General features: G+C 31.3%; 2 protein-coding genes across 2 annotated transcripts; one reads left to right on the forward strand and one right to left on the reverse strand.

The window, feature by feature from the left end:
* Positions 1-228: 228 nt before the first annotated feature.
* On the reverse strand, positions 229-4606 carry LOC108489178 (sucrose synthase). The gene is given in 13 exon segments (NM_001330054.1): positions 229-442; positions 527-665; positions 764-1327; positions 1420-1644; positions 1748-1914; positions 2011-2127; positions 2212-2385; positions 2465-2896; positions 3055-3247; positions 3337-3488; positions 3579-3705; positions 3806-3912; positions 4561-4606. Coding segments are annotated over 12 exon segments (2418 nt in total). The 5' UTR covers positions 3904-3912; positions 4561-4606; the 3' UTR covers positions 229-412.
* A 12063-nt stretch (positions 4607-16669) lies between these two features.
* Positions 16670-19574, forward strand: LOC108487135 (eukaryotic translation initiation factor 3 subunit K). Its single transcript, XM_017791387.2, has 8 exons — positions 16670-17060; positions 17616-17672; positions 17910-17960; positions 18075-18137; positions 18613-18663; positions 18740-18806; positions 18927-19009; positions 19119-19574. Exons 1-8 carry the CDS (start codon positions 16935-16937, stop codon positions 19320-19322), a joined length of 702 nt encoding a protein of 233 aa, XP_017646876.1. The 5' UTR covers positions 16670-16934; the 3' UTR covers positions 19323-19574.
* Positions 19575-19845: the final 271 nt, after the last annotated feature.

Raw genomic sequence — 19845 nt, forward strand, 5'->3', positions numbered from 1 at the left:
AAATTTAGATTCCCCAGTTTCTTTAAACAAAATGATTAGTAAAAGCTTTTGTCCATCCACTTGTTCACTTAAATTACTGTTTGATTGAAGCTGACCTCACTCGTGATGATACAAATGTACGTTATTTAGAAATACTCAATTTTTTTATTTTTTTATTTGTACATCTGAAAGCATCGCTAATGGCTATAAGCGTTTAAAAAAATAAAAATAAAAAAGATAGGAACTTGAAAAACAAAAGTCACCATATTTAACTGGAATTGACGGGCGCACAACCCCATGTTCAAACAATGCCGGCGAAAAAAGGAAAAGGAAAAGACAAGATGAAATACAAAGGAGCTTCTCCAATTGAAATTACAAAACAGAATATTATTCTCCAAGAAAAACCGGCCCAATGTTATTTAACAGCTTCAATTTACTCCTCTGCCAATGGAACTGATTCAGCCTGCATTTTACAAATCACCAACAATGTAATTAAAGCCAAATAAAGGACATTTATACAGAATGGGGATGTGACCATGTGAATTACCAGCTTACGGTACTTAAGAGCATAAAACATCTCAAGGTAACGACGACTCTCACGGCGTTCAAGGTTGGAAACATGCTTCCAGAATCCATACACTCCTGTCAGGGTCAATAGTCTCTCCGAGTAAATCTTCCATGTATACCTGATTCAGACAATTTATAATCGTTACAACAAATACTAAACAATATAAACCCAAGTGGAAAATGGTTTTTTCTTTATTGTGTGTGTGTGAGAGCTTACTTCTCCTCTATACGTTTCAAGCCTCCTTGGGAGATCTTATCCCAGTGAGATGGATCTTTCTTACACTTTTCAAAGAAATCGACGAGTATGTCAGCAGCTTGATCACCATGGTAAGGATCAATGTTGAAACCAGATTTCCCATGGACAATAATCTCAGCTGGTCCACCGTTACAGGTTGCGAATGTTGGCAAACCGCAAGTCATTGCCTCCACAACTGTCAATCCAAAGGCTTCATACAATGCAGGCTGTACAAAGGCACCTTTCGTGTCGCAAATGTATCGGTAAAGTTCACCATTTCGGATTCTGTTCATTTGAGATGATATCCATCTGAATTGGCCGTTCAAGTTGTACTTGTCGATCAGCTCAAACATTTTCTTCATTTCAGCCTTCTCTTCCAAATCTTTAGATTCCTTTCGCCTATCACCACCTACAACTACGAGGTTAGCCAACTCACGCAACTTTGCGTTCTTGCCGTACCACTCGACGAGTCCGGTTAAGTTCTTGACACGATCAAGCCTTGCCATTGTGAACAGAATTGGCTTGTTGCGGTCATTGAGCACACATCTGTAGGAAAATCAGGGACAAATCATTAATTCAGACGGGATATGTTCCCACAATCGGATTCTGCTAAAACATATAAAAAAGCTTGCACTTACAAGTGTTCTTCATTCTCAACTTTGCTGTAAAGAAGGTCTTCGATCTCAGGATGGAAATGCTTCAACCTCCGCTTCTCTTCGGTGTAAGGGAAGTATATCTCCATATCAGCACCAGGGGAAACAATGTTGAATTTGGGATCAAACACATCGATACCATGTACAACACGGTAGAGACCAGGAAGAGTGAAAGCAGTGTGGCTCTCGTATTGACCAACAGTGTCCTTGCTGAAAACCATTTGAGAATTTTATTAATGTTAATGATCTTCATTATCCGCCGAGCATTAATAAAATATCTCAAGTACTGAGAATTAAATCATCTATTTATTACCTTCCTGCAATTTCCTGGAAAGTACTGGTGATGATGAAATCTGTATGGTTCATTGCAAAAAGATCAGCTGTAAATTGGCAAGAGAAATGGTATTTGTCTTCAAGCTTCTTCCAATAGATATCTGAATCTGGATATTTTGTCTTCTCCAAAGCATGGGCGATGGTGCACTACACAAGGGTGAAAAACCAAGTCATTGTAAGGTAATCCGACCCGACCGAATATACGAGAAGATACAAGATCCGGCAAATTAGTTTCTAACAAACCTGTGTGACACCTAATTTATGTGCGAGCAAGGAGGCGACGATATTGCCGTCGCTGTAGTTTCCGATGATCAGATCTGGCTTGCCTTGCAACTCTTTGGAGATTTCATGAGCAACATCCTATGAAACAAACATATTTACTCGTAAATAAAACTAATGTGATCTACCGTCATACAAAATGAATCAATGGCTCATGAGTTTCACCTCTGTGTAGGTTTCCAAGTATGGCCAGACTTCAAATCTTGAGATCCATTTACGAACAATTCCCTTTTCTGTTCTGAAGGGTACTCGAAGAATATCCGAGTGCTCTGTTCCGTATACTTTCTCAAGTCGTTGACCGCATGTTGTTCCGACAGCATCAGGAAGAAGTCTAGAAATCTGAAAGAGGAAACAGAGATATGAGCATACAAAATAGTAAAAAGCCGAAAGGAAGGATTAAAACTACTAGCAGTCTCACAATGAGGATTCGAGGGGTGATGTTGAGTCCTTGTTGCTTTATACGGAGGAGCATCTCATTCTCCAAAGCTCGGACTTGATCCAAGATGTAAACAACCTGGCCACCGGTGTCGGGATACCCCAAAACATTGTCTTGAGCGAAGTATCCGTGGGGAGTGAGAATCACAACATTGAACACCATGGGGATTCTCCCAAGGAACTTCTCAAGGGTGCAAGGATCAGGTGCCTCAAGAAGATCCAAAAGGAGTTGGATCATCTCGAGCACGCGTTCTGCGGTGTCACCCCAACCTCTTTCCAAACCGATTTCCTGGAACCGGTGTTCGAATTCAGCACATGGTGTCTCAGGAGGTAGGGTACCAAGATACTCCTCTGCTTTCCTCAAAACATGTTGAAGAGCATTCAAGTTCTGAATTCTGTCATTCAACATCATGTTCTGCAAAAAGAACAACTCAGCATTTTAAATCCAGAAAAAAAAACAGACAGTACTACGAATCTAGTAAATCTTAGTATCAGCATGCAAGAAATCTGTCTGATCTATCCACTGACAAATTCTGACAGATTTTTTTTGCAATAAAAGCAAATGAGGCATACCTTGCCCTTGTGACAATGGACTCTGAGGAATTCGAGCAAAGGGTGCATGCTCTCCTTGTCATGGAACAATTTTGCCGAAAGGTGACGATTTAGGAACTCCACACCATTACCAATGGATTTTGAAAGAGTTGGGCGGGGGAATGATGAGTTGAAGGGCTCAAAATCCAATTCCAAAACAAAGTTTCCATTTGAACTACAAATAATGCAAAGAAACATTGTTAAAAACCAACCAACAGATCAGATGAACTCAAATATACATATACAAACAGATCATATAGTTACCTTCCATCAACAAGCTCTTCCTTGAAGTGGAGATACTCAGCAACAGTGAGTTCCTCAACAACAAGGGCGTGAACATTCACTCTAATGTACTCCCAAACACCAGGCCTTGGACGAACAGCAAGTGCAACCCATGGAGGCAACACGATCGCTTCCTATAACCACAAAAATGACCCTAAAATCAACACCTTGTAATCCCCCAAAATAATGAAAAAAGAAATGGATAAAATGGGTTTTCCTTATACCTGACTAGCCTTCAATACTTCAAAAAATGCACCATTAGCGAGCTTCTTTCTGTTCTCTTCAGGGATAGCTTCAAACTCTAGAATAATTTGATGGTGTTGCAGAATTCCTTTTCCTTTGCCCTCGATCCTACAAAAAAAAACCAACAATTTTATAAACAAAATGTAAACATCTCAAAAGAAAAACACCATGCAGGGCAACAGTCATTGATGGGTCAGATTCGAATTACCTTGAGAGCAAGGCCAAAATCTCGTTCCTGTGAGCAAGAAGGGTCTCATCCAAACGCTCACGGAGACTGTGGACGCGAGTGATCACACGATCAGCCATTTCTTTGAACTGTAAAAAGGAAAAAAAAGAAAAAAAGAAAACAGAGCTTAAAAACAGAGTCAGTGTGAACAAAGGAAGGATGGAGAGATTATCCAAATGATCAAAACCAACATAATTCGACAAGGCTTCAAAATTTTCCCAAATCCACCAACCACATGGAATATCTTTAATCTTTAATCAAACACTGTTTCTTGTTTAACCAAGTTTTGAAACAGAATATTATGAGATCCAGTCCTTTATTCTAGTAAATTTAGTCATTTAAGTAAAAAAGAGAAAATGAAATCTTAATGCAGTTCAAGGGAAAATCCTCAAAACCAGGATTCTAAGTGGATCATATGGCACTGTTTTTTCTACAGAAATTTGGGCAGAGAAACGACCCTGTTCAACAAGAAAGCATGGTTTTAATTTTGACAGACTTTTAGTTCTTTCACTATAGAAATTCGGGTAGCAAAATGGGCAGAAAAACAGAACCCCAGAAGGACAAATAAGAAGAGCAACATGGGAATGAAGTGAATTTCTTCATCAGAAAAAAGGTTCAAAGTTTAGCTATAGATCAATGAACTAAAGCTAAAAAAAGAACAGAGGATCAAATATTAAAACTACACTAAACTAAAGAAAAGAAGGAAAAAAAGAAAGAAGGGAGAAACAAAAGAGCACCTTAACGTAAATAATGAATGGAGGGGTTTAACGCAATGGAGAATACAATGGAAGAAGCTGGAGTGGAGATGGGAATTTATAGAAGGAAAAGCCGATAAATTATGGTAAAAAACATATCAACTTATTATTGATTTATTAATTAAAATAGAAAAAAATAACTGCGGTTAAAACTTAAAAACCTTTTTTAATTTTAAAAAAAAAAGTTTTGAGAATCTGAGGAGTTCGATAAACGGACAGAATTTTCTAGGATGAATGGTAATTTCCGACATTAATTTTAACGTTTGTAAAGAAAAGTCAAATGTGTCTGTCGTTGCAAAAAAAAAAAGAAAAAAAAAAGGTGAGAATCAAGGGACTGGTAAGAAAAGAAGCAGCTAGTTGGCCAAAAATATAAATAAAAGGAAAGACAGTGTTGTAAATTAATTAAGCAGCAATTAAAGAGCAAAATTTCCTTTTATGGAATATATATTGCAGCTCTTGAATTTGTGTGATTACTTCTTGGGGGCTAAGTAAATTTATACATTACCATAATGGTAAAAAGTAGGTATTAGATTAATTGAATCCAACTTTGAACCGTACGTACATGGTAAAAATTTAATTACAATGCTTGGAAATAAATAAACAAAAATATTAGCCAATTTGTTTTATTAATATTATTTTAATTATTTTTATAATTTTTGCAGTGTAAAAGAATAATGAAATAAAAAAGTGTAGGTACCCAAGTCAGGAACTGCAGAAATTTTTAGTGGGGTCAAAGGCAGGCGCTTGTGATCAACACAACCAGGACTTTCTTTTTGTTTTCTGTTTATGCAGAGTAACCAATAAAATTAAATTTAGAGTAAAAGTAGTCAAAATTTGTGTTTTTTTCTTACTTCTGAATGTGATTTTCTTTATTTAAAATTTTTGGGTTAATGTCTTGAATGTGATCTAACAAATAGTACTATATACTCCTAACTCATCAACTAACATCCTTTTTCCCACCAAACTAAACTCCCCAAAACTGTAAAAGGATCTTCTTAAGCATATGCCCCCTTCTACAAAACGCATAATTGTTTTTTGGTCCTTTAATTCATTTTAATTCTTTTTTAATTTTTAATTTTTTTTAATTTTATACATAAATAAAAAATTAATATTAACAAACTTTATTGATATAATATACACATAAATTACTACATGAACAACATGATAACATCTAATTAAATTTTAAAATATATATATATACCATTCTAATGATTTTTAACTTTTAATATATTTTTTATTTTAAAATTTAATTAAATACTTACATTTTATTTACATCAATAAAATTAACAAATAATAATTTATCCATCTATTTTAAGTAATTTGATAAAAAATATATAAAAATTAAATAAAAAGACTGTGGATAAGGAGAATGCCGCTTCTTGTTGTAGTTATTTGAAATGAAATTTAATAATAAAATAATTCTGGAGCTTAATCATCCGTCCCGAAGTTAAAAAGATTAAAAGAAATAGGGAAGAGGAATGGGCCCCGCCTTCTGTATGTAGAAAATCCATAGAGAAACAATTTTACTTTTAGTTGAGTTGAGTTTATTTATAAAGTTACATTTTATCAACTCATAGTATATTTATAATATAACCATAAAATGTGGTGATATAAAAACTAAAAAAAGATACTTTTAAAGATATAATATTTGTAGATGGATGATGCAAAATTCTATTTTCATGGCACATATTTTAATTTATAATTAATTTAAGATTACTTCATATTAACCAAACTCACAAAAGGCTCTTATTGGAATTATAAATCTTGATTAACTTCAAATTTTAAGAGTTAACATTTAAATCATTTAGATTCATATTAATCTTCACTTCACCTTATTTAGCAAACATGTTGAAATATTTATAGAACAACCCTGTCTAAACCCTAATAAATAAATAAATTCAAAAATTAAAAAATAAAAATTCAATACCGCCTCCGCCGTCCTTACCTCACCACCCCTGGTTTTGTTATTACTTTGACAATACCGCTTTCTTATTTTCATCCTCGTTTTTAGATCACTTGGCTTATTTAAGATTACTATATTTTGATTTTTGGTTAAAATTTGAAATAAGTTCCTGTACTATTCATAAATTCAGAATTTAATTATTATACTTTTATTTCTATTAATTTAGTCTATTCACTTTTTAAATTTTAAAATTTACTATTAACATTGTTAAAATTATTTTTAAAATTTTAAATTATTTTAATTATATTGCTATCAAATGATTATTTTTTATTCTAAAATATCACACCAAACCAAAAAATTTAATAAAAATTTAAACTTTGAATTTAGTCTTAATTTTTATTTACATGTTAAATTTTATAAGAAAAAATCATCAATTATAACGTGATAACTTAAAAGCATTACTTGTTCATGTAAAGAAAGGCATTGCTCAATTATATTCATCTATTTATAAGTTTTTAGTTGAATGTAGCTTTGTATTAGAAATATTTTATAAAATTGTTTTGAATTTTCATAAAAAATGTGAAATACCATTTGGATTCATTATTATTTTTAACCTTTGTTTATTTTTTCTTCCTCAAACTTATTTTTAAAATGGTAACTAAAGATTATATATATAGTACTGTTCCCATCCCAATAAAATAAGAGTCGGCCACGAAATCGTTTACAATTGCAGGGGGGAATTAGTCATTTCGACTTCCTTAATAATTTAAATTTTAAAATTTCCCTCTTTTTGGATAAATTAAAAAAATCTACAGAAAATTAAGCACTCTCAGCTCAGCGTGAAAGTCACGGGGCGCCAGTTACGGCATAGGGTGGGGTCACAATTGTCGGAAGGCCCATTTTCAAAACGAAAACAAAACCAAATATACTCGGTTAGCAAGGTGGCTAGATATGACTGGTAGGTCTTGGAAATGAGTAACCATACTGAGTTTAGTTCCTTCATAAACAAGTCTAGCTGGCAAGTGGTGGGGTCCCGTCGAATGAAAGTGCAAAACAGCGAACTATAAAACCGGATTAGCCGAAGATTTCATCGATGTCCGACGTGGCGTTCAGTGCACCGACAATTTCTTAAAAGTACCACTGCGAAAATAAATAATTTCATAAGCATAACAATTTTAATTATTATAATAAATATACTATTTAATTTAATCATCCAAGGTGTATAAACAAGCTTATCTTATTATTTTGAGGGGGTAATTGGGATTTTGAGAAAGAGAGAAAATAATGTCTCCTGGACAATCCATTGGGTAGGTGTTGTGGTTTTGGGGTCATCTGATATTTAATTTTCGACCCCCAACCTCATGTGGCTTATCATTTAATGTTGACTTCATATATGTGGTTAATATTAGTAAATAAATTGTTTAGTTAATACTAACGCTATGTTGATTTTAGACTTTATAACATTAAAAATGATTTTATTGTAAGATGAAATATTGAACTAGAAAAAAAAAAAACCTATGGAATGAACTGGTTTCGTATATATTTTAAGCATGAAATAAAATGAAGGAGGAATTTGGATAATGTTGAGACGGGAAAAATAGGGATTGAAAGGAAATTAAGTGAAATGCGGATCACGTGGAGGGGAACAAGGAGACAGCAATAAATTCCTTTGAGCCATTTATTGTATAAGATTATAAGACCGTACGTAGTTAAAATGGCCTTGGGAGTTGAGGAACGGAGAGACGATAAAAATTGACGCAGAATAGCTGCCAATATTGTCGGTTTGCAATTAAGCTTTAAGCAGAGCCGTACACTCAGACCGAGAGATAACTCCCACCGTTAAACCATTGGACCATTTGGACTCCATATTTAAGTTTGTTTGTTAGATTGTTAAAACAAAGCTTAATACACTGAATTTTTAGGTAAATAATATTTAAGGTTAGTAAATTATTAGTAAATTTATATTTTATCAGTTAATTATTTAAAAAATTTATTTAAATTATTGAATTATTAAATTTTTATTGTATGACATTTTTTGTTCGGATTGTTTATATCAATTGAAAACTTTCATTAATTTTTTTCTACAGTTTAGTTTTTTTATTTTATAAAATAACTTTGTGCATTATGAATGTACGAACTAAAATTCAAACAACTTTCTTCTCCGATATCAGATATTGACCATTAGATTAACTTGAATCTAATGTATTTTTTTTACTCATCAATGGTATTTTATCTATCACACCGATTATCAAATCGTCACTTAAAGCTTGCTAGCTTGACTTAAAAAAAAAACATTTAATAGTCTAGTCATTTAAATAAAGATTTTAGAATAGTTCAATGACTTGAATGAAAACTTTCAAATAATTCAATTATTATTTTGTAACTTTTTAAAATTAGATGACTAAAACTTAAACTTATTAACAATTTAGTGAGCTTGAGTACAATTTCTTTTTAATTTGATACTTCGAAGTATTTTTGGTAATGGTTTGACATTTAAAACAAGGCTATGTGTTTACTTTTTATCTATATCAACAGTTACGTAGCTTTTACATGATTTTTTTCTTTTAAAGAAAAGTAATTATTAAAACTAAATTTAATTGTTGAATATTAAAAAAAAAATTATTCTCTCTACGTTCTCTCTCTCTACAATGTACAACAAGCTATAAAGGAAAATAGCCATAAACACCGGCGGAGCACTCGGCAGTGGAGAAACCACCGTCCATGGTGTCCATACGATCGTGATCGCTGATATCCAAGATGAATTAGGCCAAAAACTATTCGAATCCATATGCTCCCATAAGTGCTCATACATGCAACTGCTACGATGTTCCCAATGAATAACAAGTGAATAATTTAGTCCAGTGGACGGTCCAAAACCATGGGCGGCTTGATCATGTTCGATAACCGTGGGATAGTTAGCAACTCGGTTCAAACCGTCCTTGAACTAGACTTTGCAGCGTTTGACCGCCTTTTCACCATCAATGTCAGTGGCATGGCTGCTTGTTTGAAGCACGCTGCACGAGCTATGTAGGAACTGAACGTCATAGGAAGTATCGTTTGTATGACATGCACCAGCACTAGCTTCGGCAACGAAAGGAACACTGATTATTACACGTCAAAACATGCAATGCTTGGGTTGGCGAGATGATATTGCAGTAAATCGGAGATGAAGGTCGGTAAATAATAATAATAACGGGAGGGTTTTTTTTTGTAAACATTTAATGTAAAATTATAACTATAATTTTTTTTCATTTAACTAATAAATTATTTTTATTCCAGTAAAAAATGAAAAACACCACATCAACATTGATAAAATACTTCAAATATCAATATAAAAATAAACGAGACATTTTAATCTCACACCCGTTTATGGATCATATATGGATTTATAATTATCTTTTAAAGATTTTAAAACAAAGGGTATACTTTTATTAATATCTCGGCAATATGGTTAGTTGAAGTAATTATTATAATTTTATTGTATATTTAAATTTAATTTTCTTGTTTAAGTTTAGAGTTGGACGATGAATACAAATAGAAGGCGGAGCATTTACAATATAATTTGGTTGCATTAACGTGTCGCTTATAATTGTAATGTGGTGCTTAGAATCACTGAAGTGAGTCATGGTTGAGATATTTAGTTAAAAATTAAGTATATGAATTAATTGGATGTAATGAAACAAAAATGACTCAACAAGTTGGTCGCCATGTTTGTTCTTTATGATTGACATATTTAGCTAATTTTGTCTGAATTAGTATATAAATATAGGTTTTGCCGTACAACACCCATAAAACTTAGATTTTTATTGGCCAACTTGGTGAATTACAAATTTGACGTCAATTCGAAACCTTTTATGCAGTAAAACTTTTTTTTTTAAATTATCTGAAAAATATATACAGACCTTTAAATTAAGTAATATGTTGATATCTCACCATCAAATAAATTTACAAGTCTATAAGCTCTTAAGATTAAATATTATTAAACTTCTATATTAATATTTATTTTAGGATGTATACTTAATATATTAATAATGTATTTTTTATTTTATAAACAGTAATTAAATTTTATATATATTTTTAATATTATTATATTTTTATAAGACACTTATCATTTTTAAATTTAATCGTAATAATTTTTCCTTATTATTTTAAAGGTACGTGAGTTTTAATTTTACAACATTTATTGTAAACTGTAACAAGACAAATAAAGAGATCAACTTTGTCCCACATAAAATATCTCACCTTATTACCTTTTATTAAGTACTTTTATTAATTAAATAGTTTTTTATTTCAAATTTATGACTATATAAATGCTCTTGTATTTGACAACTACGATGATTAAAAAGAATGAAATTGTGTAAATAAATATTCAGATTTTTGTTACTTATTAAATTGTATTATATGGGAGTTAAATTTTTTATTTTTTACACGAGTACGATATATTTAAATAAAATTATCATCATATTAATTACCAAATGTTTTATTTAAATAAAAATAAAAACTAGTTTAATTAATTTTAACAAATATCATCAACACAATCTTTACTAATTTCCTAAAAAAAAAAGTCTTTACTAATAACATAATTTCCTTAAACTCACAAAAATACATTAGAATTCACGAATTAATGCCTATTGCTTAATGCCAATAATTATTTGTACACATTATTTGAAAAAACACCCTTTTGAAAAGGAGGATAGAATCAAATTTAAATTATTAATTAGTATATGGTTGATTCATACTTTGTGTTGGGTTAATTATTTATTTTTCATTAAATTATAATGTAAAAATTTAAATGTTACAATTTGCTCAAAGTTTTTGTACTCTTTATATATTTGAAATTTAATCTTCATACTTTTATTTTCAAGAATTTAGTCTTTCTATTTTTGAATTAAAAATTCAGGTTCATTTTAACATTATCAAACCCGAATTTAAATGTGAATTTTAATGTTTTAATAAATTTAAAAAATCACATTATCAATTTAATTAGAATAAAATATTTAAACTAATGACATTATAAAAACTAAAAATATCAAAATATATTAAAATTAAAGAATATAATTAAATCTCAACTTTAAGCAAAATATAAAAAATTTGACCATTAGACTACACATAATACTTTCATATAAAGAAATGAACAGGTATCTATTGGGAATTTATATATAGTTGTATAGATAATTTATTTAAATCCATAATTAATGGAGATGCACCCACCATTGGAAATTTACATCATTGATTGGAGTTAAAAAAATCAATTTCTTTAGGATAAATTAAATAAAAAGGTAAAAGGAATTTTTTTTAATTAAGAGTACAACATCTCAGTACCACCACCACAAGTTTCCGCCTTTGGGTAGGAACCAGCCTATCCCACCAATCACCATGCAAGTCTTTTACCAATGGAATTTTTTTTTTAATACCTTACTGACAGTCCAAAAAAAATTTAGCAAATTGTTTTGTAGGACCCTCAACCTAAATCCAATATGGATAAGTCCTTGGCCAACTATTTTGCAGTTGATTGGGGAATTTGGTGATCTACCTAACAGCTCTAATTTCAAGTTAAATGGGTAATTTTACCGACCATATGAATATTATAAATATGTTTTAGGTATAAACATCAGCCTTTAATATTTATCTATTTTATTATTTTGATTTTTATTATTTCCACCATTTAACTTTTAAAAGTCAGTCAATTTATTTTATTTTTAATAGAAAAATTATTTGAATTATTAAAATTTTGATAGCATTGACATGATCACCTATCAAATAATCAACATATATTTATATATTGATATGAATAGTTTTTCTTAAATGTGTTTTGAATTTTATGAAGTTTACATAGATTGTTGTGTAAGTGTTGTTAAAATTTCAACACTCACGTTAATGTCTGAATCTCAATAATGTAATTTAACTAAATATTAAATGTTTAGAGCTAAAATGACAAAAAAAAATAAACCTAAAGTAATAAAATAAGTAAACTTTAAGAACTAAATTTATCATTAATCTTACCTTTTAAAACTTTAAAATATATTGTACTCATTTATATTTAAATTTTTAATACGGTCAACATTGTTAAAAACCCTTTACAAATAGCAATAATTAAATAAAAAAACCTCACAGGTCTACTCTTAAGTTGGGGCTGTAATTTGCAATTTGCCTAAATGCTGAAACTGACGATTGTTACAAAGTGAATGGGAGTTAACATTGTTAACAAATGAGGAATCCTCAAAAATATCTCAAACTCATCACCCTGATGTAGACCATGACTGAATTTACAATATCATTGTCGTTGAAAAGTAATTTTCAATATGGCTGTTTTTTTTTTCTTTTCTTTTCACGTGGTGAGTAAAATAATTTATGGGTAAAGTTAAATTTTTTGAGAATTGAAATTAAATTGTATATTTTATGATATTAAAAATATAATTTTATTATTTTAATAATTTATATCTTTATAATTTTTGATTGATTAGATTAATTTTTATTATTTTTTAGGGTCAAATTTTAATTTTATCATTACTATTTAAAATTTTATAATTATAAAAGAATCTAAAAAAATTATTTTAGAGAGATCGGGGTTCCTACTAACTCCTGACTCCACCACTACTCAATGGCCAACAATTTTAATAGAAAGATTCAAAAGATCAGCCTTGTTATTCCTAAGGATCCGTAGTTGGTTATATAGTCTATTAAATAGTAATTATTCTTACATTGAGATATAAACTAGGTAGTTATTATTACATCGAGAGTTGAACTTTTTTAATGTCTAAGTCAGTCTCTAAACATTGTAACTGTTCCCACATTGGACCCGAATTTTTTTAAAAAAAAATATTATATGTTAATATAGACAAAAAAAATTTAGATCCTAATATAAGAAAATTGCTAAAAATATATTAACCCAAAAAAATTAACATGGCATGTCGTTGTCGGTATTTATTAAGGGTAATTTATTTTGGTTTAATATGTGTATTTATGTGTTAACATTTTAAACATGTAGGGAATTGAAATGTGTAGACGCTGACAGTCCGGTTGGTTTGCTCTCGAACTCTGATGACAATCAGACAATGGACTGAACTAAATATTGGAATAGGGATTGGGCATTGCTAGTTTCATATTTATGGAAGATGGTAGAAGAAAACGAAAAGGGCGTTCCAGAAGCCCTTTTCCTCAGGCATCAGAATACATATTTAATCTAATTACAAATAAATAAAGCAAACAGAACAAAAAAACAAATTACTTTTTCATTGTTTTCAGGTCAAAGCATATAGGTTTTTGCGTGCTTTCAACGCATGAAAAGATGGTCTTCAATTCATCATCAAAAATGTATATGAGTAATTATTTTTAAAAGTTGTTTTCAAAGATAATTTTAAATGATTTTTTTTGATGAAGTGCTATCATCATACTCTTCAATAACATATAAATTTATATTTAGTTTATTATAAACACGAAAAAGAAATAAGAAAAATGGACAATCAACTTATTTTTCACCAAGTAAATATATTTGTTTTTTGGCTCATGAAAGATATGTTGGGTCATTGACATTCATTCATTATTACTTAACCCTTTTATGATTGTATGATATAAAAGTCAGGACCAATGATCATATAAGATTAGAAGAAAAAAAATCACAGTGGGTGGGCTGTTTTTATATATATATATATATATATATATATATATAGTTTGAGAGGGCAGAGATATGATTAAGAGTGGGCATCTTTTGTTAAATTTAGGTTTGTCATTGGTTAAATGACTTTTCTTACACTCCAAGCGTCACCAACATGAGACTCCCATTTAGTTGTGCTTTTTTTTTTTCTTTTTTTTTTTTTGCTGTTGGGAGTTGGATCGGTGAACTTACTAATTGTTGGCTTGTTGTTGTCTTCGTATTGGGTTTAAAATCAAATCAGATGAGGTGCCGGCTATTTCTTCAAAAATATCTAACATTTCAACTTTTACTATATGTTGGAGGATATTGATGGATGTAAATAAAATGGGTTTTTCTTTTGGGGTCGATTTGAAACCGTTATACACTCATAGATTCGGATTCTTTTGTATGACCGGTTGAATAATATTGTAGCGTGAGCCTAAATCTTGTTTGATGTTAGTTTTTGCATGGTTAAGTGGGGGCTCAACAACCCACTGACTTGGGTCACCAAGTTTGGAACTGGTTCTTCTAGTTACGTCTTAGACTATGCTTTTCTGTTTTATTTTCTCATTCAGTTTAATTATTTCGAGATTCTTTGTTTTCGTCTTTTCTTTTCTAAAAAAAAAAAAAACATTGATGGGTTATGACTCTTTCAATTTCTGATAAGAAAAAAACATTTGCTCCAATTTTGTAGGCAAAGGGTGACCCAAAAATTTGACGTAGGAATTTCTTCATTATATGAGACAATATGACAATTTATCCATATTTGCTTTAGACGACAATGCTTATCTCAAAAATATCTTAATCTTTGTTTTTTCCATTTCATACATAATTTTGTTCTCCTTGTGACGAAACATTTTCCATTCAAATATTTAAAAAAAAACCCAGGATTAGCTGAGTTGGTTCGATATTCATTAATAGGCAAATATCGAATTTTGAGTCTTAATAATCTCATTTGAAACCCCTCAAATTATACCTTGTATATAATAATCACGTAGAAATAAAATTTGAAGTAAGATTGGAAGGTGAATTTTTGGATTGAGATTTGAGGTTTATTTATGAGGAAAGTGTTTAGATGAATTAATCCATAGTTTGGGCTTTTGATAATGAAAAAGCCCAGATGGAATTTGAGTCCGCCCAAACTCTTTTTTTTTTTTTTTCACGAGGCTGGGAAACCACGAATAAACTGGGTTGAATCAATGTGAAGAAAATGCAAGGTGAGGAGAGAACATTCCGGAGTAGAAAAAGAATGGGGTGGCAAAGCTATAAATGAGAAAGGCAGATTCTGGGCCTGTCATTTTACTTATCCTACAATCCACATTGAATATATGCCCAGTAGTGACTGACTGATGTGTTCGTATTAATATTTTCTGTAGTATCAAGCTTTTAAAATATAGCTAGTAATCTCAAGACCAGTTTCTTGCTTATGTAAATCTTGAGATAATTTTGTTTTATGACATTTTTATATATCAAAAAAATATATTATGTATATATTTTTAAATTTATTATAATATAATATAATAATTTAGATATTCCAACATGGAGGTTGGCTTATTCAAGGGCAAAAGTATAGGGAAAGCAATGTATGGAAGGAGCTTAGGCCAAGATCGGAGAAAGTGAGATGGAGTAAGGTAATTTGGGGTTCTTTCTATGTGCCTAAGCATTCATTCTTGCATGAATGGTCATTTTAAACAATCTACCCACAAAAACTGATGGTTTATGTTCGACATGCCAATTGGAACAGCAGACAAGAGACCATTTGTGTTTTGGAAGCAGGTGCTCAAGCTATGTTTCTTGCACAGCCAATTTATTTATTGGTTGTAAGAATCACAGTGGATAATTGCCGATTAAAATTGTAGAGCTTTGACCTATGTCATTATTCGATTGTTTTGTAATGTTCCCTTGTATTGGAAAGAGAACTAAACCGGAGTTAATTAAATTTTTAAGGAAAATTTTAAATTTGAATTTACTGATATAAAATTAATATGAATAATAGAATTAGCATATCTTATTTTACATTCAAATTAAATGAGTTAAATAAGATAATGTATTGAATTTATAATTTGATAATCATATGCTTATAGCGTTTGAAAATTAAAGTAGTTGACCCTAGTTCAATTAGTATTGTTATTATTATTACGACAATAAATATATAGGTTTAAATGTAATTAAATATATTTATTTTACGATTTATGGATTTGAGATTATAAATAAAAATAGATATTAAATTAAAAAATAAAGGAAGCATTCTATAAAAAAAAAAAAACATGTTTATTCACATTGATTCTTTGCTCTAAAAAAGAAGAAAAAAAATCCTAAATTAAGTCATGCATAAAATTTCTACTGATTCGGTATAGATTTTTTTTTCCTATTGATACAAACTTGTGTTACAATGTTGTGACTAATCTATTTAGACCATAGCTTATCCTTGAGTCTTATAAAAACAAATTAAATTAGCATTAAAATTTCGTGTGATTGGTGTTCGAGAAAATAAAATATGCAGCGACAAGATCTTAATATTAGAAAAAATCTCTCTTATTAAAGCTTAAAAATTCTTATGATATATAAAAACTCCTTTTATTTTGGCTATAGGGTAAGAAATAATAGAGGGGGTATAAGAGTACTTTAACCTATTTCGTTGCTAAAGTGCCAAGCAGCAGCAGCGATAAAGGCTTTAGCTTTACCCTAATTTAAACCCTTCGGCGTTCACTCTCTTCCTGCCTCTGGATTTCCCGTCGCTGAACCTGTAAACTAATCGAAGCCTTAGCCATCTCCTTCGCCAACTAAACTGTCTGACAAAGAAACAAAGACAAAAGAAAAATGGTAAGAGAAAGAGAAACTCCAAAGCAGCAACAACAGGTTTCATACACAGTGGAGCAGCTTGTAGCCGTCAATCCTTACAATCCCGACATCTTACCTGATCTCGAGAACTACGTTAATGAACAGGTCCCTCTCGTTTTCTATTAATGAGCTCATTAGATTTTATTGATTTTCATCGTATGGGATAAAATTTTAGCCTTTTTTTTTTAAAAAAAAAAGAGAACAAAATGGTTCTTTTATGTGTTTGATTTGAAGTATTTGAGAATCTGAATATTGGGTCTTATTATATTTTGTTGGATGATGTCGGAATCAGCTTTGATTTGGTTAGATGCTGCCATTACGGCGACCTGAATTTCTTTGCTTCTTTAATCTTTTTAAGTTCGGGCATTCAATAACGAACTGCTTCTTACGGTCAGCTGTTAGCATCTTAGATTGAATTGTTATGAGATCCTTTTTAAATTTGATAGAATCTTCGAGCTTCTCTTTACGTCCTCTAGCCATGAAATTGACATAGCGATGGGTTACTTTTTTTTTTTATGTTAGAATGTAACTTATGTGGGTGAACCCCTTCAGTCTGTTAATACTTGTTTAAAAAAAAAAGTGTTTTGTGTTGGAACCCTAAAAGGGCAACTCACATCTACTGGAGGTTGCTCAAATGATTACAAAATCTGTCTTTATCAGGTTTCATCACAAACGTATAGCCTGGATGCTAATCTCTGCCTTCTTCGCCTCTACCAGGTACTGCCATTCACTCTTCTTATGTCTTGTTTACGGTTCACTGTGTGTATGTAAAAGAGAATGGAAGCTAGAGAACACCAAGTCTCTATATTCTTGTAGAATGTGATTTTTTTTTTAATTGGTTTAATTTTCTATTTGCAGTTTTAGTCGCTTACTGCTCACAACTTTTTTTTTTGAAAAGTTACTACTGTTCTAGTTGTTAGTGTTACTAATATTATATTTTCTTTGTTTCTGTAGTTTGAGCCTGAGCGTATGAGCACACAAATTGTTGCACGCATTTTGGTTAAGGCATGTTTAAGCTCTTCTTTATACCTATGTAGAATTATGTATCAGCTTGTTAGTAGGCTAGGATATGTTGTTCTTAATGCTTCCTTTTCCTTCTTCCCTCCTGCTTTTTTGCAGGCTCTCATGGCAATGCCAGCTCCAGATTTCAGCCTCTGTCTCTTTTTAATTCCTGAGCGAGTGGTATCAATCTTGTAGTATATATATTTTTTCAGATTTCCATTCGAACTACATCTGCACATCAGCAATCAATTGTGTTTTTGACTGGGTGTTGGCATATGCTGTCTGTCTTTTCTTTTGGTCTAAGTCAAGTTTTGTTGAACGTTTAAACTCTTTTACAATACCCTACATGTGAATGACAAACCTGTAATTGATATTTGTACTTTGTTAAACTTGAAAGTTTCTGCCTATCTCCCGTAGAACCGTCCAAATCCTGCTTATTGCTATTTGAAGTAGGCCAAGATAAGTAGTTAATGTCATGTGTATTGCCCATGCATGCACTTTCTGAACCATTTGGGTAAGACACGCATTTGTGGAAGGCATGATTGTTGTAAAGTCTAAAGTTCTTCCTTTGTCATCATTCTACCATTACCGGAAAATATTATGTTCGACATCAAGTTTTTTGCTATTTTAAGTAACACTTTGTATTTGTTATCAGCAAATGGAGGAGCAGTTCAAGACACTGATTGTTCTTTCTCACTATCTGGAGGTACGCATTTTCTTTGTTCAGTAATTTGTGAACAGTGATGGGATTGATGATTGTACTTTACCTACTGCATTTGTAGACAGGAAGATTTCGTCAGTTCTGGGATGAAGCAGCTAAAAATCGTCATATAGTCGAGGCTGTACCGGGTAATAAAATGTGATGAGATGAATTTTTTGTTTGAATTGATAAACAATGCATCCACTTTCTTTTTTTGTTTTTTTTTGTTTTTTTTGTGTGTGTGGCTCTCACTAGAGGATTGAATGCAGGTTTTGAGCAAGCAATCCAGACGTATGCCATTCATGTCCTCTCCCTGACTTACCAGAAGATTCCAAGACCTGTACTTGCTGAGGTATGTTATATGCATTTGTAGTTGTGAGTTCAGACTATCGAATCTGTCCCTATCTGTACTTATATGTGTGATATGTCAAACTTATGCATTAGTTTTGGGTGTGGGACAGGCTATTAACATCGAAGGTCTATCCTTGGACAAATTCCTTGAACACCAGGCGGCCAACAGCGGTTGGATTCTTGAGAAGGGTCATGGCAGGGGTCAACTTATAGTCCTACCTCGAAACGAATTTAACCATCCTGAGCTGAAGAAAAGCGCTGCTGATAGTGTTCCATTGGAGCACATCACCCGTATTTTCCCCATTCTTGGTTAAGCCTCTAGCCGGGATGAACAATTTTTTGGAGTTATTTGTGCCATGTTTTCGATGACATTGGGACCATTCTCTTTGTTTTTTTGTTTTGGATATATATATATATATATATATATATATAGCTGAGAACAAGCTATTTTAGGATAGACTTGTCAAGCCACCCCAAAGATTAGCTTTGAATCGGTTCCTTTTTATTTCTATTTTTTCACTCATCAGAATTTCAGAATATATTTATTTACTGCGCGTTCTTCTTAATTGTTATTATGCTTTTACCTTTCTGAGTTCATGGATTTTTCTTTCTTGAAACAGCCAGAGAATTTCTTTGAGAAGTGGAACTAGAAGTTGCTTTACCATTAAGTATTGGTTAGAAATTCAATTATTTTGATTTTTTTTTTGCGTTTAATAAATAATGTATTAATTATATAATTTGTTGGCATCAATTGAACTTTCAAGCAAAAAAAAAAAAAAAAACGAGGATCTCGTACAAGCCAAAAAGGGCATGACCTGTTTTAATAATGAAATAAAG

Source organism: Gossypium arboreum, chromosome 5 (genome assembly GCF_025698485.1).
Source record: "Gossypium arboreum isolate Shixiya-1 chromosome 5, ASM2569848v2, whole genome shotgun sequence".
NCBI lineage: Eukaryota > Viridiplantae > Streptophyta > Magnoliopsida > Malvales > Malvaceae > Gossypium > Gossypium arboreum.

Coding starts and splice junctions, on each gene's coding strand:
- LOC108487135 (XM_017791387.2), top strand. CDS start 16,935: ATGGTAAGAGAAAGAGAAACTCCAAAGCAGCAACAACAGGTTTCATAC. Junction 18,664..18,739: donor TTCTTTCTCACTATCTGGAG/GTACGCATTTTC, acceptor CTGCATTTGTAG/ACAGGAAGATTTCGTCAGTT. Junction 19,010..19,118: donor CAAGACCTGTACTTGCTGAG/GTATGTTATATG, acceptor GGTGTGGGACAG/GCTATTAACATCGAAGGTCT.